General features: G+C 41.2%; 1 protein-coding gene across 1 annotated transcript in view; it reads left to right on the plus strand.

The window, feature by feature from the left end:
• The first annotated feature begins 3,815 nt into the window (after window positions 1-3,815).
• RSPO3 (R-spondin 3) overlaps window positions 3,816-24,389 on the plus strand; it is an 83,850-nt gene continuing 63,276 nt past the window's right edge. The window contains exon 1 of the mRNA XM_045805595.2: window positions 3,816-4,425. Coding sequence (XP_045661551.2) covers window positions 4,329-4,425 — 97 coding nt within the window. The 5' untranslated portion in view covers window positions 3,816-4,328. The remainder of the gene's footprint in view (window positions 4,426-24,389) is intronic.

Here is a 24,389-nt window from a genome sequence, read left to right on the forward strand (position 1 = left end):
CAATGACAAATACAGAACAAGAACTTCACCTCGATCCCTAGATTGCTAGTCAATCTTCTTACTGCAACACACAGTCTCTTTATATTAACTCTAGAATAAAAAATCTGAGGTATTAAGTTCTTTATATTGAATACTACCAGATATTCACTTTTAAATGAGCCCAACAATTAGCTTATTTGTGAAAAAAAAAAAAAAAGTTTTTAAAAATAGGCACACCAGACAGTGCTCACCACAATTTTATAAGTGTCCCATAACTTCATCTGAGAGGAAGAACATTCTTTCTTGTTGACAGAAAGTAATCCATCATGGGTCTTGAATTTCTCATTTTCTTAATGCTATACAACCATTTAATCATTTTTTTAAATTGCTATAATAATTCTGTCTCCTTTATTTCTCACTCTAAAAATAGTAGCTGTCCTTCATCCGCTAATTTCAATGGCTTTTAAATACTGCTCTCTGCTCTATATTTCAAGGATGACTTCTAGCTGCGTCACTTACACAGACCCCGCCAACAATACCCTGTTTGACTTACTCAGATGCCTCCAGATCTGAGTAACTAGAGAGTTGAGCATTTTCAGGATCTGCATGTTAGCTCTGTGGTATAATGACTGATGTCAGCCTGAACTTTGCCAAGTATCTCTCATCACTACTAGTTATATCCCATTCCAAACGATTCGGCTTGCTCTCTCTTTCTGGAGCACACCCCCTTTCACATATTTGAGTATGGATTCAACAATATGACAATCATTTTCTTTCCTTAAAGTGCCACTACTGCAATGGACAAAAATAACTTGTTACTGTTGTCACTGCCTGGTGGGGGAGGTGGTAAAGGGGAGATGAGAAGTTGTAGTAACTAGTCTGGATGTGTTTAAGCCCCCATCTTTATCCAAAACTATTCTATTCTCTTGGCCCGACTTTCTTAAATTCCTGGTTATTCAAACTCCCTGGGATTTTAATGTTTTCTGGAGAAAAACAACAAGCAAATGTTGACTTCTATGCTGAGCCTATGGTTTTTAACTTGCTTTAGGCTTGGGCCCTGGAATCCACTGGCAGTCACAGGCTTCTATGAGTGTTGTTTTATTGATTAAAAAATTTAAAAAGATACTATGTTGCACAAAATAGGCCATGGCATGCTTTCCATAAGCTGTTAGAACAGTTGAGGGAATGGACAACTCAGCCAGGCAAGTAAACACACATTTAATAGTATGGTAACATGGATCAGGAAAAAGTTATTCTAAAGCATAGCGTCAAGAGAGAAAGAATACACTCTCCATTTATTTAATGTTTTCCTTATGTTTCCTCAGAACAGGGCTTATTCCTTGACAAGCTTTTCCTGCATACTGCATCTAGCACTTCTTTCCTGGGATGGCTCAAGAGCTTCAGCTTCTCACGCTGCTTGTTTATTTATTTACACTGTCACTCCTATTCTCATCCCAAATAACATATGTCTGCACAAAACAGAGTGAAAAGTAAATGTCTTTCTTCATGTTTACTTCCCTGAAGTTGTTCACTAAATTGCTTTTTTTACATCCCTTTTGCAATCTCATCCCATCCGGCTCAAGTATCCTGGATTAGAAAGGCAGTCTCTGGAGTCCTTTTCAAAGGGAGCCTCCCACAGCCTTTAAATCCCCCACATTTTATGGTGTAGATATTCAGGATCTGAGGTATTAAGTAAGAAGGAAAGCAAAGCTAACTGGGACGGGCACAGAAAAATAGAGTAGCTTCTTTTTTGGATAATCATTATTGGAATTGTCCTGTTATCTGTAACTTTTCTGTTTCAAAGTGATAAACTCAGTCATTTGCAACTGGACGTTATGCAACAGATAAAGACTGGGAGTGTGTTTCTGTGTGTGTGTGTGTGTGTGTGTGTGTGTGTGTGTGTGTGTGCCTGCAATGTACAGAAAATACCATTCTACCACAGAGAAAGAATTGCAAATGGGAATTCTTAAAAATAAGCCAAAAATCATAACCTTGCTGGGGTTGTTGTCTTTCCCATAATATAAAATCTAAAGAAAACTAATCCTACCTTCAAAATTCCCATACAGGTATATAAAGTAATTAATAATATTTAATTAAGGAATTATCATGGAAAGGCCAGCCTCTCAGATTCTAACTTTCAGCACTTGAAGAAGAATGTATATTTCATGTTCCTTTCTTTTTGCTTCCAGGCCATTTGATCTCCTCAGTCCTCTCTTCTGGGCTGTGTAACAACTATACCATTGAAGACTTCAGAGAAATACAACAATTTGAAGCATTGCAAGCTTGCAAAATGGGATGGGTAGGAGCGGTGACCTTTCTATCCCCCTCATTTATAAATACATAAATACAAGGCAATCCAGTTTAGGGATTATAAATGGAGGAAAAGGAGAGAAATACAAATCTTGCTTGCTTTCCAGCAAGGCTTTGGCTATCTTCTAAATCTAAATTATTTGAGCATAAGAATTAGCAAGGTGTTTATGAATCAGGGTTTTTCAAAGTGACCTCTCAGGAGCTGTGTAAAGCTGTAATGCTATAAAGTACAGTCCTTCGGATATTGTTAAATACAGCTACCTATTAGTTTATATTAAAATCACTTTGGGGGCTTGTGACTTTCAAATAATACTTCTTCAGTAACTTCTGGAAGCTCATCGACTTGTGCTACTGGAGAAAAGAGGTGGGAGCTTACCATTGACTAATAATAAGCCAGGGTGTACACCGCTCAGAAATGCCGGCGCTAGGTTCTCCCATCCCTGGGTGGACCAGCAGACTTTATTTCCAGCTGCCATGGGGCCCTTACCTGCGCTGGGAACAGGGGAAGTAGTGGACCCTCCCCTCCTCCCCCAAGACTGGGAAAAATCTTTCCGACTATCATTCCCTGTTCCCTAGACAAGAAACCGAATTGCACAACAGATCTTTTCAAGATTGGGAGACAGAGGGTGAGAGAGAGCGCGCGCCGTGCGAGGGCGATCAGACTAAGAAGAAAACTGCCTGAGGGGTGGAGGAATCTTCCAGAGCCGCAGCAAACGCTCAGTTTGGAAGAAAGCCGCAGCACAACTGAATTTCCAAAGGGACGGTCCGGGACGCACACACCGCTGGGTCCTTCCCACTCGGGGCAGGTAACCCGCGGGCGGAGTGACCGTCAGCGCCCACTGAGCTCCTCCGGACCAGCCGCCCGGCACCCAACGGCAGCTACCTTTATTGAAAGGAAGAAAGAAAGGGAGCAAAGCAACGGAGGGGCGCTCAAGAAAACTGGAAAGGAATCCGAAGACAGAAATCCTCCAGCGATCTGCCTAGGTGGCGAGGGGCGAGCCGCCCCGAGGCCAGTCGTTGCGCGCCGGCGCTGGGGGTGAAGGCGCTAGGTAGCAAGGGCGCTCCGCCGGGAGAGCCTGGTGCTCCCAGCCTGAGGCGGTGGAGACCAGCCTGGCTCAGAAGGGGCGGGGGTTTCGCGCCCGCGGGACCTTCGGCCTCAGCACTCCCGGCCCGAGCGCGCCCACCTCTCCCCGCCAGAGCTGCCTTCTGAGGGGCTCTTCTCGCCACGCAGTGCCTCCCCCACTCCCCCCGGCCCGCGTTCTCCGCCTTCTTTGCAGTGTCCAGAGATGCTCCGTCGCAGACCCGGGACCCCTTAGGCGCCTCTTCCCGTCCCTCTGCCAAATCGCAACGCCTGTACTTTTCCAGCTCCCTCTTTCCTTCTTGAAATTGAAAGTTATTGAGGTCGCTCAGGGTTGTTGCTCCAGCAGTTTCCTTCCCCGCCCCCGAGCTCCCCCCGCCCCCCGCAGCCATCCCCCCCTTCCCCCTCCCTCGTCCCGTCCTTCCCTCCCTCCCTCCCTTCACCACTGGAGCGGCTCCTACTCGCTAACAGCAGAAGCAGCTCGGGGTCTCTCCGCCGCCCCTTGGCCATGGCCGCGGTGCCGACGGCGCCCGCTCCCCTACGATACCCGGGCCCCCGCCGCTGTCGCCTCAGCCGCCGCAACCTCTGAGCCCCAGGGGCCGCCGCCGCCGCTACCCGCCCGCCCGGATCCCGCCCGCCGCCGCCCCTCACCATGCTACCTGCGGCCGCCCCGGCGAGGCCGCTCGCTGCTCGTGGAACCGTCGCTCGCGGTGTTGACAGCCACCCTTGCGGAGCCGCCGCGGTTCAGGGCTCGGACAATTTGAAAGTACAATAGTTGGTTTCCCTGCACCCGACCCGCTTCGTTTGCCATCCCAGCAAGCCTATCGGATCTGAGCGGAGAAGTTGTCCGCTGCTTGGGTTCTCCCTCTCTATACGCCTAACACCTACCTATATTTCTAAAACATTTAATATAATTAACAAAAGAAAAAAGGAGAAGGAAGGGAAACATTACTGGGTTACTATGCACTTGCGACTGATTTCTTGGTTTTTTATCATTTTGAACTTTATGGAATACATCGGCAGCCAAAACGCCTCCCGGGGAAGGCGCCAGCGAAGAAGTAAGTGCAGGGTTTTTTTTTTACACGTTTGCTCCCTCCCGCCGCGTTCACCTGTCGGGTCTCTTTGCTTGTCCTGAGTCGGCTCCCGGCGTCAGCGGTCCTCCCGCCCTGCACCCCACGCCTCCGAGAGGAGGTAGTAGTTCAGGCTCCGGTATTGACTGCGTCTTTCACGCCTCCCTCGGTGCGCCCCTCTCTTCCTCCGCATCCTCGCGGGTGCCAAAGCGGGCGGACCGGGCGTTAACGTGGCTCCCGCCCCCTCGTTACCTCAGGTTCGAGGAAAAGTTAGGTTTTTCGTTAGACTAGCTCTAGGTTGTTTGTGCTTTCCTTCCGTGACTGGGACGGGGGCCTGGAGCCCCTGGCATCCCAGACACCCGGCCCGCGAGGTGTCCCTGACCACTAACTTAAGCGCCGGAGGGAGGCGCGGGCGCGGCGCCGTTTCACCTCCCGTCGCTGCCTCGCGCAGGGAGACCTCGTTCCGGTTGCGAATTGCTCGCGGGCCAGCCAGGGAGCCAGCGAGCGGGCGCCTGCGCGGCCGCTGCCCGCAACCACGCACGAATGGAGCCGAAAGGCACTCGGGGCGTTCAGGGTTCGCGAGTCTACGCGCTTGCAGAGCCCCTCGCGATGCCACTCCGGGGAAGGTCTAAGGACTGCTGAACCCGCCGCTGGGAGCCCGAGATGCAGCGTTTCCAGTACCGAACTTGCCTGTCACGCGTGAGCGCTTGTACCGTCTCAGGCTCTTTCAAGGGTCCCCTGGGGCAGACACAGACTGAGCGTGGGGTTCCCCCTAAGGACTCAGGCTCGCCGCCTTACTGCCCCTTATCCTGGCTCGTGTTACTTAGAAGGTTGGCTTGTGAAGTCGGCTTAAAACAGTGCCCTAGCTGGGATTAAACGGCGGGTACCCCAGGGCATCCTCAACCCGGGTTGGTCTGTCTGAAAGGTGGCGTCTTTCAGAGATGAGACGGACGCGAGAATGGCACCTCTCAGACCTGCTCCCGGGTAGCCTGGCGCGCGGGCCTTCTGGCGTCTGTGCCCGCGTGGGGAGCAGGGCTGGGGGCGACCCTGGCTCCGGCGCTGGGGGCGCTGGTGGGGTCAGGGAGGGAGAACCCTTCCTTGAGCTCGCGGGGTGCAGAGATCGAGCCTACTGCCTTGGCCCCTCAGGTCGCCGCCGCCGCCTGGGAGCCAGTGACGCTTGGCGGCGACGGTTCCCGCGCGCTGACTCCCTCTCGCAGCGCCGGCGGACGAAGCCCCTCCGGGCGGGCGCGGGAGCAGCGGCGGTGATACAGCCCAGGCTTGTGTGAGATGGAGATTTAGTAATCGCTTCTCCGCTGCTGTTTGTCTCTGCCCTGTCCCTGGACGTGAGGGTCCCCTGAAAGCTCCCTTTGTGCCGCTAGCCTCAGGCTGACAAGGTCTGATTCACCTGAAAATTACCTTTAAAAAACGTTGCTGGGCCCAAGCGCCAGGGGCTCCGGCTGGGTCTCACCACCTCTGGGACGGCGTAGCAAGGGGCAGGAGGGCCCAAGCTAAACATGTCAGGGCATCCGATTTATTATTCTTGGCCTCTGAATGGTTTGTGTTCTTCGTAACTCCTCCACCCACCCTTTCACTGAAGCTGCGCGGCCGCCTTATAGAAGGAGCGGCCTGGGGCTTGAGCCTTGCCCTTGCGCCCTGGTGGTCCCTGCCTCCTCTCCCCGCCGGTCCGCGGACACTTCATCTCAGGTCGGTGGAACAGGGCAGTCTCCTGCTTTACACTGTTCTGACCCACTGCTTCCTTCACCCCACTGAGGACCCCAGGGCCAGGAGCTACACAATTGCTGGGACGGGACAGGGTCCTGAGCATCAGCGTAGAGGTGCCTCCGATTGCAGTTCGGGGGCCCCTGCGTTTGAAGGAAGGCACGGGAAAGAAACCTGGCCATCCATTCATTCCCACCTCCCCCAGGTGATCCCCAAGGACAACGGTGCAGGAAGCTGCCCGGTGATGCTGCCCCAAGGCTGCGGGGACCAGCGGGTTGGCGCACCTTTCAGTGCATACTCCAGAGAAATCGCAGTCAAAAGGCGAACTGCTTTTCGACCTGCTTGAATCGTCTCAAGGCCAAGTCGGAGGCGTCCTCTGGGGAGGGAGGGAGTGGGTGGCATTGGGTGGAAATTCAATTATTCTGTGGGAGTGGGGCTGGGAGAGAGCTCCCGTAGCAAGGGATGCTCCTTGCTGCTTCGCCCTTGAGTCGGCCTTTGCCGCTAGGTTTGCTGGTACAATCCTGGGAGAGGGGCGACCCCTTGCGTCCTCCGAGGAGACAGACCAGGCTGTTGGCAGGTGCAGTAAGGTTTTTGGAGAATGGGGAAGGAGTGGAGGGTAAGAAGAGATCTTTGTTAAATGTCCTGAAACTCAAAGCCAAATTGCATGTGCACATACTTGTTTTTTGGAAATTTCTGAAAGAAACGTATAAGAACTTTTTCCTCCAATGCGGTCTAGGAAGAAAATTAATGAAAGATAAGGTAGTAGTCAAAGGTATTTTAGAAAAAAGCCGTCTTTACTTTACCTAAAAGAGACAACTAACGTGAACATTTAAGAGTATCTCTTTTGGCCTGTAGTTAAATAGCTTCACTTTCCTAAATTTTTAAAATACAAGAGGTGGAAAATTAAGGTGTAAGAACTGTCTTTTCAAAGTTTTTTTTAAGTGGTCTCTTGAATGTTTCAGTAGAAAACTTTCTCGCCAAAAAAAAAAAAAGAATGAAAGAAAGAAAGACATTTGTTTGTAGTGTTCAGTATTGTCAAGTTTAAGGAATCATGGCTACTCCTCAGATGGAGCAGATAAAGCCACATTACTATTGTCCTGTTTTCCTGAAACAACTGCTATACCACTTGTCTGTACTTTGTGAAAACTAGTGCTCTTATAAAAAAGAGCATTTAAACATAAATTCTGTACCTTAAAATACCTGTGGAGTTATGGGTGAGTAAATGCACAATAACTTTTTTACCTATTTGGATTCACATACAGCTCATAGGGATGACTAACTTGAATTTACTTAAGGTAAAAATGAAATGCAACCCTTATTCAAAATTCTCCAACCAGCAATTTTCAGGGGCAAGGTTTGGACTTTAAGTACAGTGTTGAATCAAGAACCCCAAATCCAGTTTCTAACTCATTTCCAGCTCAGTCTTTGCAACTTAGTACAGTCAGGTTCTGAATTCAAGGTTATCTGCTAATAAAAGTAAAAGTCATATTTGCCATAATGATAATAACCACAATACCTTGCTATTGCACTGTATTTCCCTTGAATTATACACTCAGACCCCTAAATAGTAACTTGAAGTGCAGGTATTAATATTCCCATTTTGCAGAGAAAGAATCCGAATAACAGAGGCTAAGTAACTTATAGGAAGCCATACAGCTAGTAGGTAGAACTTGTCTCCTGCTATTTACACTGCCTGCTGATCCATGTCAGAGAGAAGATGTCAGGTATGTTAAGTAACAAGTATGATGGTCTCCAGACCATCATTTATCCACTTTGCTTGGAGAATAAGCTGTTCTGGTTGACTGGAAATTTTTGAACTGATATTTATATTATATTAGTGACCAGTGTCAAAGAATTAAATATCTGGTAGTAACAGTAGTAATGAATAGTAATAGTGAAGCTTGCTAAATATAATAACATTATTTGATTATTCAGAAGACATTGTTGGATCATATTATTCCAGAAGATTATTGTTAGAAACATCAGATGCCTTTGTAGTATCCTTTTTATTTGATGCCATCTATTAATTGGGTTTTAATTGTCTGGATTCTAGATACAAGCAAGTTTTGAAAAGCCATTGTGTGCATAATAATTACAAAGCTCCCATTGCACAATCTGTGAAACTTTTAAAAATCTTTCATAAGTAAAGAAGTAAGTATGAAGTAAAGGAGTAAGAATACAAGGGAAATAATTTTAATGGTAATAAAATAAAATCATCTTATTGGAATATATTGGTCATTATTCATGACATTGTTTCAGATGTTGAGCCATTCTTTGAGATTCTGATACACTCTTGGTAATTACACTGCCAGTTCTGGTAAATAACAAGTTAACTATAGGATAGAAAAATCTTTCATTGTACTATGCGTTTTGTGATATTAATTTTGAATGGAAGTATGGTTTGGAGATTGGCTTTAATGCATTTTCTCACCTGTCTGCTTTAGTTACTAGTCTACTTTGTTTTGAAAGAAACATTGTGTAATAGATAGGAGACATGAGTAAAATTTGCTGAAGAAAGCATATTCTGCAACATATCATGTGGTATCTGTATGAATTAAAGTCACAAATTTAAACTCCTAGGCAGTAATGGCAATATCTAAATATAAGCAAAAGACATTTATTTTTGTAAATTCTAATATATTCGCTAATACACTATCAGAGTTATTTCTTAAAATATCCTTTTGTTATACTATTTTAATTCTTTGTTTATTACTTCAATAGAAGGATTTTACTTAGAACATTAAGGATGATAATTTTTAAATATTGTCTTTTTAGTCCTAAATTATTCCATGTAAAGTAATTTAGAATATAAGAATGAGTGTGAAATTGACTTAATGTCATTTCATTGTTCCTCTAAGCATGAAAAAGGAAGAGTATTTCAACTTACAAGTAGATAACTTTTGCTAAATCATTTCTCCAGTAAATATTTATCGAGAATTTAATATTCTACAAATTAGGTCCCCAGAAAGCAATGGATAGAAATTGCAACATAAGTTCCATTTGATTTTCAAGTTATTTTGAGGAAACCTTACATACCTAGATACTACAAATCAAATTTATTAGTCATCTGATCATTTTAAAATATTTAAATCTGAACAGAGATCTCCAGATTACTGTTAAATATCTAAAAATATTTTCCAATTACATGGTTAATCTTTTTTTTAATGCAGTTGTTCTTTTAAATTATATGTAATGTTGGTGGTATATCGTGTGGAATTGTCAGAACGCTAAGTAGAGTTAAGACCAATGGTCCCACTGCAATTATAAAAATAGTATTAAAAAATAAAACTATTCTACATATAGTGATTTCTTAAATCATCTTTCCCTGCTTTATCCAAATGTTTTATTTTGGATGTTGTCCTAACCTTTCTTCCCACTTCCCCGCTATCCACTCATCCCACCCCCCAAAAAATCCTTTTCCAAGTAGTGAATTCTTGAAATGCCATCAGAGTGGGTATTATATTTCATGAAATGTAAGAATCAACTTTGGTTACCATTAGGAAAACATCATTCAGTTCTGAGAGCATGGTAAGGATCATGCAAGACAGTGTGTTGAAATTACGTGTTTTACTTGGGTAGAACTATTTCTTCTCTGAATAGCGCATGGTACACAGGCATGCTTTTGAGAATGATCATTTGAGAAGTGTTGCATCATAAATTATACAGATTTTTTTACTTTGTTTTTGATTTTGAGGAAAAATGCGGGTTACTTTTTTAATTGTGAATGTTTTCTTCAGGTTTAAAATGATTGGATTATCTTAAATTTACCATCTGTTGGACAACCTAGTAAGTTTGAAATGCTTTGCAGTTATACCTTAACAAAATATGTAAAGTGTAAAATATACATCTGTAAAAATTGACTGGCCATTTTTTTTCTATTTAATCTTGTCCATCAGATCTTTCCATTCAGGAATATTACTAGCATTCTGCTTAAAGTACTTATCCAGCAATAGTGAAAGGAATGGAATATTCCATTCTCAAGGATTGTGGGGGTGCTGAGAATGCTTACTGCCATTGAGTGCTATGAAATCCCAATTTCTGCTCCAAAGAGTTTTCAACAACATGAAACTTTTAAGCAAAATACCTACATTTTTTTTCACATTTGAAAAGTTTGAATAATTTCAAAAATTCATTCTAAAAGATATGGTCGCTGGTGCCTCTTATCTGATAAGAGCATTTCTGCCTTATTTGTAACCTTGGCAAAGGACCTAGTTGCCATCCTCTGTCACTAAAATTCTTCTGGAAGTTTTATAGAGAAAACGTAATGGTACTAAAGAATATGATTGCCCAAATTAATATATATTTAATAGCTTTTAACTGTCATTATGCCTTATGCAAGAATCTAATCCAGTCTTCAAAATACTACCTTATTTTAGTGTTCCATCTGACCTTTAAGAATTTGATGACTAGCAAGCATCAAAAGTTCATGGTAGAGACTGAGACCTAAGATGCCATTGAGAGAAAATCCTCAGTGTCTGTTGGGAAAAAGTAGACTGAGAAGTAGAAGACCTGGGTTCTAGATCCAGCACGGCTACTAATATTTGAGTAATCCAGGCAAGTCCCTTTACCACACGAGGCTGCAATTCCTCATCTGCGAAATAAGGTGGTTGGTCAAAAATTTATATCTAAGTGACTTCTGTAGTCTCTTCAAATTATCATCTTTCGGTCTGAGAATGTAAGCCATGGCTATGACTTAAATAGTCATAGTTAAACAGTTCTTCTAAACTTAAGCTATCTTTTTCAACCAAGTTTAGTGGATGAAGATTGAGAACGCAAGCAAATATAAATATTCCTTTATTATAAGGAAATGCATATAAAGGTTAATTAATAAGCACCTTATCAAAGTAGAGATGGAATTAGTTATGATATTTCTTGTTCTTCACACTATGTAGTACCCCAAAACCATAGCCATAGCATCAGTCAGCATATTCAGTCTTCAGCAGGTCCATCTTGTCCTTGGGCTTGGAGTCACAGGGAGCCTGTTTGGAATCCAGCTAGAGAGATGCTGCAGGACCACCTCCCTCCCACTCATGACAGGCTGTTAGAAGTAGCCTGTGCTAGGGTGGAGGCGGCAATTGTGACAGCTGGGATTTAAGATAATAAAGCCCTGCGTTATGATAGTAGTGACTGATTGAGCAAGGGAGTGTAGAGAGCAGATACTTATATGGATCAAATGTATAGGTCTTGGCAATTAATTGGATATGAAGGGAAAAGAGATGGAGAGACATATTTGGCACCAGACTTTGTAGTGTAAGTACTCAGATCTAGGTGAATGGAAAAGCAAGGGAGATAAACAAAAAGATGGGAAAGTAAGAGAAGCAGACTTGGTAGGAAACTTATTTTTCTTTTGAGCTATCTTTACTTTGAGGGCCAGTAGAGCATCTAGTAACTCAGAATCAAAGTCTCAGAGTGTCGGGGCTGAAGATAAGTATTTTGGAGTCATATAAAGGGGATAGTCGAATGCATGAGATAAAATCTAGTGGTGCATATTGTTATTAAAAGTGTTTGCATAGCTGACATTGAGACTCCTACTGGTAGTATCAAAATAAGATTAATTACATGAAGGTACTTTGTCTATTTTAAAGAATCTGATATATCATTCTCAAGTGAAGCCTCTCATTTTTATAGTACTCTTTGTTTTTATATAAGAAAAAGGTCACTGAGCTTCAATTTTAAGTTGTCAAATCATGCAACTCAAGATCGTGCTTGGAAATCTCCTCACCTGTGGAACTACATTACTTTGCCACAGATCATAGGAGACTTGAAAAACTTCATGATAATGAAAGATACATTCCCTTAAGGTATAAAAATGCTTTTTAAAAAAATCATTCCATTTGGATCTAGCATCTACTCATAACAGTGGGATTCTCCTTTCAAGCAGATTTCTCTACAAAGTATGCTCTCTTACAACGAGAGGTTCTGAGGATGGGTTGGAACTTGAAGGAATCCAGCCCATCTGTACAGTGTGTGGATTACCTCTGCAACATCCCCACTGAGTAATTATCCAGCCCTAGTAACAGCCAGGCCCCATGCCTCTTTCTCCTCCAACTCAGTTTTGGCCTTCTACATCAGAAGCAGGTAATGTTTTCTAGTGTGTTTATTCTCCTAGTTCTCTTCTGATCACTTGGCACTGGCATGGGATTAGATTCAGTTACCTTAAAACATCTTTCTAGAATGAATACACCATAATGCAATGCACTATATTCACTCCCAAAAACTGTCCTCAGAAAACTAGCTGGTAAGCATATTTATAATTATACCCCAATACAAAGCACATTCCTTAGAGTAAGTGGTAAAGCAGCCCCCATTTTATAACCACATAATACAAACCACCACCACACAATATAAAATAACAGAATTTGTGAGATGCTTATTTTAGAACAGTTTTTTTAACATACGCTTGATAAGTTGGTAAGAAAAGGAGAAGCTAGTTTCCCGTTGGTATGTTCCTTTCTTACACAAAGGGACTTCACAGGTATGAGACAGTAATCTTGACAAAGACTGTCATATAAGGAAAGGCAGTATCAGTCACATTTTACTGATAAGAAAGGGACACAAATGTTATGACAAAGTGTGTAAGTGCCTCTGGGCAAACTATCTTGTCATAGCTCTCAGAGCCACTGTTATGTATGTGTTATTTTACTGCACATTTATATTTATTTCTTAAAGTGAGTGTTGAGACACTGATTATTATTTAAATAGCTGCCATGTTTTGATCATCTGGGAGTGCTAGATCCTGTACTTGATGTTTTTGCAGATCTTATGTCATCTATTCCTCACACTTACCCTGTAAGGAAGGTGCCAGTAGCCCCACGTTAGTTACCTGAGATCACTCAACAAAGATGTGGTAGACCTAGGATTTCAGTCCAAGTATGGCTCCAAAGCCTGTGTCCTTCCCTGATTTCTTCCCATCTCCTCAACTACTGGGATTAGTACTTGGGGCAGTCGTAGGTACATTTTCTCAAAACCCACCTCACTTTTTATTTCCCTTATTCTGTTTGCTCATTCTTTCTTCCTCCTCATTTAACAAACTACAAAGGTTTCCCAAACTTTTGCTATAGAGGTTGCTTCTTCTACTTCTCTTTCTTTCTACTTTTCTTTCTACCTCTTTGCTCTCTTTCCTTAAACTTGCCCTATTGATGGTTTTTTAAACATAAGAAGTTGCTGATTTTTTTTCCTTAGAAGCAATAGAATAGCACATTTTATATGAAATACTCTAAGATTATTCTTCTCATCTACCCTGTGCATATCCAGGAGAAGATTAACTTAGGCATGAGGATGTGGCAAAGTCTATAATTTTGCAGTTAAAAATCAAAATCCTTCTATGTAATTTACAACCACAATAGATATTTCACTGGCTAGTTTTTGTTTTCCAGAAAAGTTATCTTTATGGTGCTTCATAAAATCTGCTATTTATATTACTTTTACCCTGAGTATTAACAGTAACCTCTACTCTGAATTCTTTCTTTATGGGCCTGGGTACAGTGATTTTTCAACCCTGATTTCAAATTAGAATCACCTGGGGATCTTAAAACACACACACACACACACACACACACACACACACACACACACCCCAAAATGCCAGACTCTACCCTCAATCAAATGAAACTCTCTGGGGATGGGGCCTGGACATAGGTAGTCCTGATGATTTTGCACACAAGACTGAGAACTAGTATTGGACCCTTAATTCAAGAATAACTGTTACAGCTGAGCAACTGTTAAAAACAATGCCAGTTTCATGCGGGTTGGACAGACAAAATGGACTTGTGTGGGGTGTGATAAGAGATAAGATATACGTCATCTGAACAGATAGTAGTTTAAAATATAAAGTAGTCTGATAGCCTCATATTGTGTATCAATAGAGTATTGTTAAACTTGTGGCACTGACTAGTGCAGACAAGATTATCTGATAAGGGAATTATCTCAGCCAGAGAGTCTAAGGAAGGGAGCAAAGTGCACACAGTAAGACATGATACTGAGTTTAACAGACACTGACTTCATAGGACAAGAACATTACGGCTAGGCGAGGTGCAACCAGAGGTTAGCGTGCTTGCTGCGAACCCTTCCGTGGCTGAGTGAGGCAGTAAATGGATAGATGATGGGGTATCAGCCATACCAAAATTTTTTTCAAAGCTACTTAATGATAAACAACTGTTTTCATGTCTTACCAGATGACTGGTAATGTGCCCTAGAGTACTCTTTGTTTTTAGGAAACTGCCTGACAAGAAATAAACATTCTTTTCTTTTATAGTTTCTACAATTCCTGACTAACTTCAGATTGACTACTGTTGATCAGTAAAACTGCTATAAATAACAGAGTTTTAACTCCATCTTAATGGGTTAAGTTTTGTGGTAGGTTGTTTATTCATGAACTTACTGCTTTTACTTCTCTCCTAATGTGCTCTTCTTTGGGTGGTTATCTTCATTACATTTCATTTATTATTCTTTTTTAGTCCATGAAGGATTTCCAAACCCTGTCATAAACCAGGGAAATCTCCATGTAAAAGCAAAGTGGAAGTGTGGGCTTCCTGTCAGACTTAATTCTGCTTGTTAAGGGGGCTCCTTGGGAGAATTTGGGTTCTAGTGAGTCACTAGGCCAAATCCCAATAACCACAATTGCCAAAAGTAATTAGACTGAGGAAAGCCAGGCTCCCTGGGAGGAGGGTCATCACAGCACGCTTGAGCCATTGCTCCATGGTCAGGCCTAGTTACTTGTCCCTAAGGATTGGGAGCAATCATGAGTTACAGAGAGCAGGAAATCCACCAGAAAACAATGCTTTTCCACCAATTTTTTTCTTCAATAGATTATTCACCCTACGCAGGCAAGAGATGGAAATATGCCACTGGTATAGATGCACCGTTCTGTCACCATCATCTTATAAACCACTTTGCCTGCCTGCAGGGGTCCAATGCACACATACAGAACTCCTCCTGTCTCCACTTGCAAGTACTCCTCCTCCCTTCCTTAGTAGATGATAAGAACCTAAGGAGTTTAGTCTAAGGCTTTGTGAAAGAGGTGTCTGGTTAGGATGGGAAGGGAAGCGATCCTTGTAAACATCCTAAGGTCAATTTAGATATTATATTACTGAAGTAACATAAGAAATAAGAAAGATGGGGCGCCTGGGTGGCACAGTCGTTAAAGCGTCTTCCTTCGGCTCAGGGCGTGATCCTGGCGATCCGGGATCGAGTCCCACATCAGGCTCTTCCGCTGTGAGCCTGCTTCTTCCTCTCCCACTCCCCCTGCTGTGTTCCCTCTCTCGCTGGCTGTCTCTCTGTCACATAAATAAATAAAATCTTTAAAAAAAAAAAGAAAAGAAAAGAAATAAGAAAGTTGTAGTACCTTTCCAGGACAGGGGTTCTAAAACCTCCAGAGCTAGGAAAGGGCCAAGAGTGCACTTAGGATTTCTTGTACTAAAAAGAATACCATTTAGAAACATGACGTTATAAGTAGCTAAGGAGAAGTTATCAATAAGTGGTGCTCTAATTTTAAACTTTCAGTATGTTAGAAATTAGAAGATTGTTAAACCTTTTTATAGGAAAATATTCACGCAGCACAAATATATCTGTGCTTAATAACCTAAGTGAAAGTCGGCCTTTGAAATTATTGGCATTGCTTCAAATATCCAGAAAAGATATTCTGTCTGCCTCATGTGATGGATCCCACTGTTCACTGTCCTTAAATGCGATAAGTTTCACATTTCTTTATAATTCAGAATGATTTCAGTATATTTCAATATTCCTATGACTTTGCATTACTAGCTCTTTTTGTTTAAACGTGTGGATGGGTGATATTGCTTATTCTAAATCCACAGAGAGGCAGGCAGTCAGATTCTTTTTCTGGCCAGGCTTCTATGGCAACCGGCAATCTCCAGGTAACATTTGGCGAATAAACCTTGACCTCCTGCACTCTGCACACTGAAGAGTTACAATGACCTGCAGTCAATATGGTATTACCAATTTAGTGGCACTATATATTTGATCTTCTTTGGTCTTGAATTTGACCATGAGGCAATCTTAAGAATAGAAGAATTTAATTTTTGAAAACTTAGCAGCAAGACTGTAACCTGTAGGGGCACCTGTGTGGCTCAGTTCGTTAAGCATCTGCCTTCGGCTCAGGTCATGATCCCAGGGTCCTGGGATGGAGCCCCCCCATGTCTCGTTGGGTTCACTGCTCAGTGGGGAGACTGCTTCTCCCTCTGCCCCTCTCCCCTGCTCATGCTCACTCTTTCTCTCTCTCTCAAATAAATAAAATCTTAAAAAAAAAACCCACTGTAACCTGTGTCTACTTGTGTCACTACTGTTTGATGACATGTCGTTTCTGCCATGAAATACAGAAGATATAGACAAATGCTGCTTGGTCACAAACTATATGAGCGCATATTGAGCTGCTGAAGATTTGTTTCTTGCAGAATCCCGTCTTGCTTTTCCAATTTATGACCAATGTGTTGATCTAAGTCCAAAAGGACCTCATTACTGTTTGGTAATGAGAGAAAAAGCCTATAGGTGGCATCCTCAGCCCCTCTGCCCTCCATTCACCCGGTCACCTCATACCATTTCCTTAAGATAACTCTTAAGGTAACTCTTAGCCTCTTCTACAAAGAAAGGGAAGTCTCTCTTTCCTATAGCACATTTCCGAAACATCCACCCGCTTTCCAGCTCTGTAGCTTGATGTAGATCTGGGTTGTAAACATAGATCAGTGGGATTTCCCTTGGAAGCCAGTTACACTTGCAGGATTATGTCGATGCATACTTGACCCTAGTACCAATAATCATTGCCATTCCATCCAGCACTGTGCTTCCAGGACCCAGCCCTGATTCGTGTGTATTTTCAGACCTGTGAGCATTATGTGTCCGTACCTCAAAGTTTAATTTCTAATAGAGTAAAGGAGAGTTCCAGAAAAAGGAGTTCTCAACCATTTCAGGCTACCACTGCCATTTTCAGCACCCATGTGCACATCTCACTGACATTCAGAAATTCATTAAAAACTGCCTCTGAATTTAATATATTGCCCATACTATAAATGGAGAGCTTGTAATCCCAGAAGGCTTTATGTAATAGTTTTTAACCAAACTACTTAATTAACAGGCTGAGGGGCAAAAGTGCTACTGTTCTTCAGGTAAGAACACATTTCAAATGATACTTGCTAAGATTTTCCAGTGCTGGATATTTTCTCTACCCTTCCTAGCCTCAAATCACTTTCTCAAATACTCTCCAAATTCCAAACCAATACTAAGATGAGTTGAACAGTCTTAATTTTAGAATCTTCCAAAGAAAAAATAAACACACAGACAGCTGAGTTAATTTATAAAACACTGCTGCATTTATCTTGGCAGATTTCAGTTCTCTCCTGTCTAAGTCTTGCATGCTGACTCTCACTCAGCAATTCATGGAAGCAGCAAGTCATTTCTATAGATTAAGCACCTTGGGAGCCATTGAACAGAATAAGTTTGGTGTTTCTTCACACTTCTTGTACGAGTTTCTTTTCTCATACACAATTTACTTACTGGGTCTCTGAAACCTAAGTAATCCCTTTACTTTATACCCGAAGCAAATGGAGAGTCATTTTTACAAGAGCAATAAACGAAAGTGGCTGTGGAGATACTTTACTTGAATTGGTCTACACACTGAAGTACCTTTTTGTTAATACAAACCCTTCATATTGTAGCAAGCGGCTCCCTGAAATTCTAGGACTGCTTAAAATTATAGGACCAGGGACCAGGAGTCTCCCCTCCCCCATGCCAGTTCCCTATTCCTGGGACTGTGCCAGCAATTTTGCAGGATTCATTCTGGCAACTGTTCTGGTGTAAATATTTAGAGAAATCCTTTCCATTAGAGATTAAACAAAGTGTAAGTAACTGTTCCTAAATGATAGATCTTATTAATGTTTGCAACAGCAGGCCTTATGCTGTCTGATGCACAGATTCCAATACACTGGAAAAGACTAAGGGTGAAAGAATCAAGACAGGACTTACATGTAACTGTACCTAATGTGAATTGCAAAATATTATTTTAAATTATCACTATAGAGACATGGTTTAATTTGCACAGAATGTAGGGGAAATAGTTTATTTAAATTGAAAATAATAAAAATTTGCTACTGGTGTTCTAATTGTTTAAAAAAGATGGGGGAAGCAGTGATTACAGATCTCTTCATCAACATGTTCAAAAGCAGTTCTTACTTATTTCTCCATGTTCCCTTCCAAAATAAAGTAATATATCTGAGGTCCTATCTTATATAAGCTCTTGTTTCTATATTATTATTTAAAGACCATTAAAAGGGATAATGGCTAGGCTCTGGTGTTTATATCAAATATCACTTGTTAAAATAGGGTGGTACCCTAGCCTCAAGGGGCCAAAGTTCCCCCATGTTCCTCGTCTGCGCCTTCCTGTTTGCATGGCATTTTCACGGATTTATATGAACTAGGGGATAACACAGCTAAGTAATTTAAAGCATCAGAGGCTTCATTGACTGAATTTAAAATTAATTTTACACTATTAATGATTACTATGATACTTAACCAAAAAAGGTGTATATCCTTTTGACTAGTTATTGTATCTCCCTGCCTTTGATGATTTAGGGCCTACGCTAAAATCTAAAAACCTTGAATTGTAATTCACTTCCTTTATTGGTGTCACTGTCTCAGATTTCTCATTAGTATATGCAGTTTGCTTTCTTTATAGGAGTGGGATTTTTTTTTTTTTTACATAGGATTTTTTTTCCCCTGTGGAAAAGCACTATAGAAAAAAGATGCTGTGTAAATAATGTTATTAAAATATCTACAATGGGATTTTACTTTTCCTTGTTTTGCCTCAAATGTGTAATGACATCATTCTCTGCTGAGTCTTCACTTGAATCCCACTTGAATCCCAAATTTATTCACAATTTAGCAAAGAAACTAATAAAAAGAAATTTAAGGTAGAAGAAATGGAAACTTCATAAACTTAATTGCAGAAGAATATCATCTTTCTGATTGCCCTTTTTGGATCTAGATCTTCTGGAGTTTGGACTATAGTTCAAGAAATCCCACATTAGGGGGCAGATGGATTGATTTCTAAGAACATTCTGCTATATAATTTAGAGAAACCATTTATTTAGTCTATGATTCCATTGCACCCACTATAAAATGGGTCTCATAATCTTTTACTTATCTGAAAGCAAAAGACAGCTCAGAGTCCCCCCAACAGGAAAATCAAGGAGCTCTTCCTTTTCCTTCTTGTAGCATGCTAGTTAGATAGTTGTCAGTCACAACTTCAAGAATGTGGAGTTACGGCTTCAGTTCAAAAGCATGAGTTTCTCTTTATACTTTCATCGAGTTTTTTAGACCATAGTTTTTAAAGCTAACAAGTGAAAAAGAAATTCTAGTGGGAGAAAAATATGAGGAAAAGTTGAAATTAAACTTAGTCCTAATTTAAACAGCATAAATTCATTCAGTCAGCAGTGTTTTATTGAACATTTATTATGTGCTAAGATTACAAAAGTGAGCAAAGCACACATTAAACCTGCTTTTGTGGCATGTTACCGTGGTTAAAGAAAGAACATAGGAAGCTAGAATTAAACATTATTCAGCTGAAGATAAATCAGAGCTGTTAGATACTCTTTCTAAGCTGTATGACATTTCTTTTTAAGGCTTGTTTAAACAGAATTGGAAATTAATGAGATAGTTTACAACAAATGAGCCAATGCACACCCAGACTTTTCTCTGGAAAACAAGGATACCAGACAGCATGTGAGGATGAGGCAGGAAGGTGGAAGGAAGATCAACAGAAAACACTGGAATTTATTGGGCTCCCAGTATTATCTTGTCTGAAAATTTATGACCAATGAATAAGAGTCGTCATTTAGCATGACGTCTGTGACAATCATAGGAAGTATGCTATGCGTACTATAAACGTAGTTGGCATTGTTAGGTAAAGCTTGTAATGGAATGACATAGTTGGGCTGAGCAAATTTCCCTTTTCGGCACATTGACTAATTTCTATAGTTGAACTTTCATGCTAGTTCACTAACTGGAATTACTTTTACCAAACAAATATTAAAATATTTTGTGTTTAAAAATAGTGCATTTTTGTCCATCTTACAGAGGCATTTTTCAAACCTTTTATGGTAACCCCTTGACCACTACATCCAGTCTACTTAAAGCACCACTTTGGCAAACAGGTATCAACATGTTATTTGGATTTCTTATGTAAGTCTGTTGATAGCTTTAAAGATATCAGTTGCCAGAATTCAGAGCCTTGACATAGCATGATCCAATTCTTTTCTGTATGTTATTACTAACTCGTGAACGCTTTTGAGTAAAGAAAGGTAAATATCAGGTGCTTTTATCTGTATTATCTCTTGTAAGCCTCACAACAACCTCACAATATATTTTAACTATTTTGTAAATGAAGAAACTGAGGCTCAAAACCATTAATCAACTGACCAAAATGACAGCCAGCAACAGCAGACGTCAGACTATACCCACATCTTTTGACTTAAAGCACAGCTTTCACGTTACACTCTGATTTTTCTCAAGAAGACAATGCCAGAGGAGGTTTAAATGAGGGGGAGTTCTCTCTACAGCTGAGATGGTGCTACGAATGGCTCCTTAGACAAGAAATGAGGTTGAGAGAGAGTAAACTGAGCTAACTGACAGAAGTGGTTACCCTGGAAGAGCAGTGAGAAGCCTTTACGCTGTTTTTAAAGCAGGGGCCCGATAAAATCTTAACTATTGTTCCTAAAAGATCACTCTGATTGCTAAATGGTAGCAGTAGTCATGGTTGGAAATGGAAAGATGTGAGCTCTCTTAGCTAAGGATGTAGAATCCATAGGGAAGAGACGTTGTAGATGAGGGTGAGTGGGCTCCTAGAATCCAGGCTTTGGCAACTGGATTGATGCATTTATGTCAATAGAAAATATCAGGGAAAGAGCATGTGTGGATTAGGTGTACAACATGTTTTAGTAGGTAGGAAGATTCTGGGGCGTAGTGTATGCAGCATAATCCCCTCAAATTACTTAAGAGGGGAGAAGAGTCCAGGGAAGTAGGTCAGCTGACTGCAGTCATTTTGTAGTGGACCCTAGAGCAGAAACAACTCCTGTGGCCGTTCTGTAACACCAGAGGCCACACAGCAGATAGGCTCAAGAGATAGCCTTCCAGAGAAGTGTTCTGTGTGTCTCCTGGCAATCTCATTCTTACTTGTTTAATCAATGGTCATTTCAAAGGGCATTATCTGCTCGCTGGAACACCACTTATTTCAGAATCTCCTTATTTCCTTACTCCATGAGATCCAAATCTAAGTTGGGTCTAAAGTTACCATAACCTGTTACCCTAGTCTCACATGACTCATGATAGGGCACAATTTTAAAACAACAAACCAATTACACATACTCTCATCAAATACACTTGTCAGTTTTCTCATCAAACGTATTCTTATTCTATTCTTGGGAAGGTTAGATTCAAATCTGGCCCTAGTTGGTAAAGGATCCTTGATGCCCACTGTTAACTATAACATATCAATATAATTTTGTATGGCTTATGAACATTGTCTTATTTAAGTTTTTCAATATCCCCCTGAAATGGGCAGAGCAGGTTTTACCGTTCTCGTTTTATAGATCAAGCTTGAAGATGTTAAGTGATTTGTGTATTATCACAAAGCTAGTAAATTTGAGCAGAACTCAATCTCAAATTTCTGGAAGGGGCATATTCGTTTTGTTTTACTACAAGTCCGTGGCCTTTCCTGCATGACCAAGATCCCCATTTACCTCCTGTGAAGTTCCTCCTATTAGTATAATTTCTTTGGTGTTTGACAATAAAAGCATGTAAATTAGAGGAAATCTCTGTCATGGATTTGATTATTCTTCCTGGCCGACAAGGTGAATTGGTGGATCATTAAGGTCCTTTCCCTTTAAATACCGATATGCGAGTCCATGGAGAGGGAAAAGAGATGCTGCGGGAAAAGCCCGCTAAATAAGCCATTTTAAAGACTGAACAAAAATGCTTTCAAATCTAAAAATAAAATCTAAGCCCATGGCTCCCCCAAATAGTCCTTATAAACTAAAATAAGCTAAAAATAGAGACTTGCAGTGATAGACAGTTGTCCCTCCCTATCTGCAGGGGACACATTCCAAGACCCCCCAAGTGGATGCCTGAAACCAGGCGTAGTACCAAACCCTATACGTACTGTTTTTTTTCTACATGTACATACCTATGATAAAGGTTAATTTATAAATTAGGCACAGTAAGAAGTTAACAATAACTAATAATAAAATAGAACAGTTATAACAACACACTGTAATAAAAGTAATGTGAATGTGCTCTCTCTCTCAAAATATCTTATTGTACTGTACGCCCCTCCCTTCTTCTTGTGATGATGTGAGATGACAAAATACCTACAGGATGAGATGAAGGGAGGCGAATAACATAAACATTAGGCTACTGTTGACCTTCTAACACTGTGTCAGAAGGAGGATCATTCGCTCCCAAAATATGGTTTCCACAGATAACTGAAACTGGAAAGCAAAACCGCAGAAGGAGTGGGGGAGGACTACCGTAATATTCTGTTAATGATTTTAAAAAGACCTTTCCCATTTTGCTATTTCACGGTCTATCATTAGTATTTTTGTGAGATATAGATTAATGAATTAGGATTCTATGCTGAAATCAGCTCCCTAATGAAAATTGATCAGTGCACCTTCTGGTGATAGTGTCCAAACCAGCATGCCTGTTGGGGGTATGATGCAAAATGAGCCATGTTGTGTCTCTTTCTGTTAACAAGGTTTTGGCTCTGTAGTCTCAGTGTAGAGTCATTATTTATGATGGACCACAGGAAAATCTGTTTTATCCAGTGAGGAAGGCAGAAAACCAGAGGAATAACCGGCAGGTGTCTTTGCTCCTACTCCGGGCAGTTTTCATGACTAACTTTCCAGGTCCTGCCTCCACAGTGACTATCACCAGAACTGAACATCAGGGACTGATCTCAAACTCTGGAAAATGTAATCGGATATTGATGCCGTAAGAAACTAAGCTTAGCTCCAGCATTTTGGCTCTCTTTGGCTTTAGAAAGCTCTCGGATTCCACACCTAAATTCATACATGCTCAAGTGTGATGGTTGAAATGTTGGGTTAGAAGAATCCCCCCAACTTTGTTTTCCGAACTCCTATAACGCATGAACAATTCCTAAAATTCCATCACCTTTCAAAACCATAATGTTTCCTTGTTATCTTCACAGTGAACTCCTTAGCCTGCTATTTATGCTCCTTATGTTTGGTCTTAACTTTTGCTCCCCTTTATTTCTTTCCATAAATTTTATATTTTAGTAAAATCAAAAAACTTATAAAGAGTGCCACTAAGGCTAGGTGATTCTTCTTGTGAAGGCACCAAAATTCCATAAGTCTTAGTCTTTGATTTTGGAGGGCTTTATTTTTTATAAAATGAAGGAATTTATTTGTTCTTTATGATTTATTATGAACCCATCAATATGCCTAGTCCTGGGCTATCTCTTTTGGGTACAAAGGGAGAATAAGACAAGTTCAAGCCCCCAGAACCTCAATATAATCATTTTTACCTGCTTTTCTCCTTCCCTCAGTCACCCGTCCAGCTAGTTGAATATTTCTGAATCCCTATAGCTCAGTTAATTACATCATTTTGTTCCTGGTCTCCCCAGCTAGAAATACCAAAATCAACATTTATTATGCCTTCATTTACCCATTTTTTTTTTCATTTACCCATTTAAAATTGATTGTCAGATCCTGTCAACCTTGCCCATTCTTCTCTGGAAACAACTTTAAAATCCATGCCCTCTTTTCGCATTACTCCCGTTAATGCTATTCTAATTCAGCTAACAGCAGTGCCAGGTATCAAATATAACATATCCTATTAACTCAACTTTTAGTTTCTCCTCCCCAGAAATTCTTCTCTTTGTCATCAAAGTATTTGCTTAAGACCAAATTAAATCCTGTCACTGATTTGTCTATAAACAGTTCCTTCAAGTTATATAAAAGATTAAATTCAGACCCCCACCCACTTTCCCATATTTTTGAAAATCCAGCTCAGATGTCAGGATTCTCAAGTAGGTGGTGCCAGGTGGTTAGTTGTCTCCTTTTTGCCAAGGCCTTGTACATAATATTTACCACACTGGCTTTACTTGGTTTATGGTCTCTTACCATACTTCAAACTCTTATGTTTTATCCATCTTTCCATCCATAGCACCAAGCACTGTTTGACAAACTGTCTTAAGGAAAAAGGAGAAA

Source organism: Ursus americanus, chromosome 11 (assembly GCF_024610735.1).
Source record: "Ursus americanus isolate L20-20 chromosome 11, mUrsAme1.1.p, whole genome shotgun sequence".
In the NCBI taxonomy this organism is placed as follows: Eukaryota; Metazoa; Chordata; class Mammalia; order Carnivora; family Ursidae; genus Ursus; species Ursus americanus.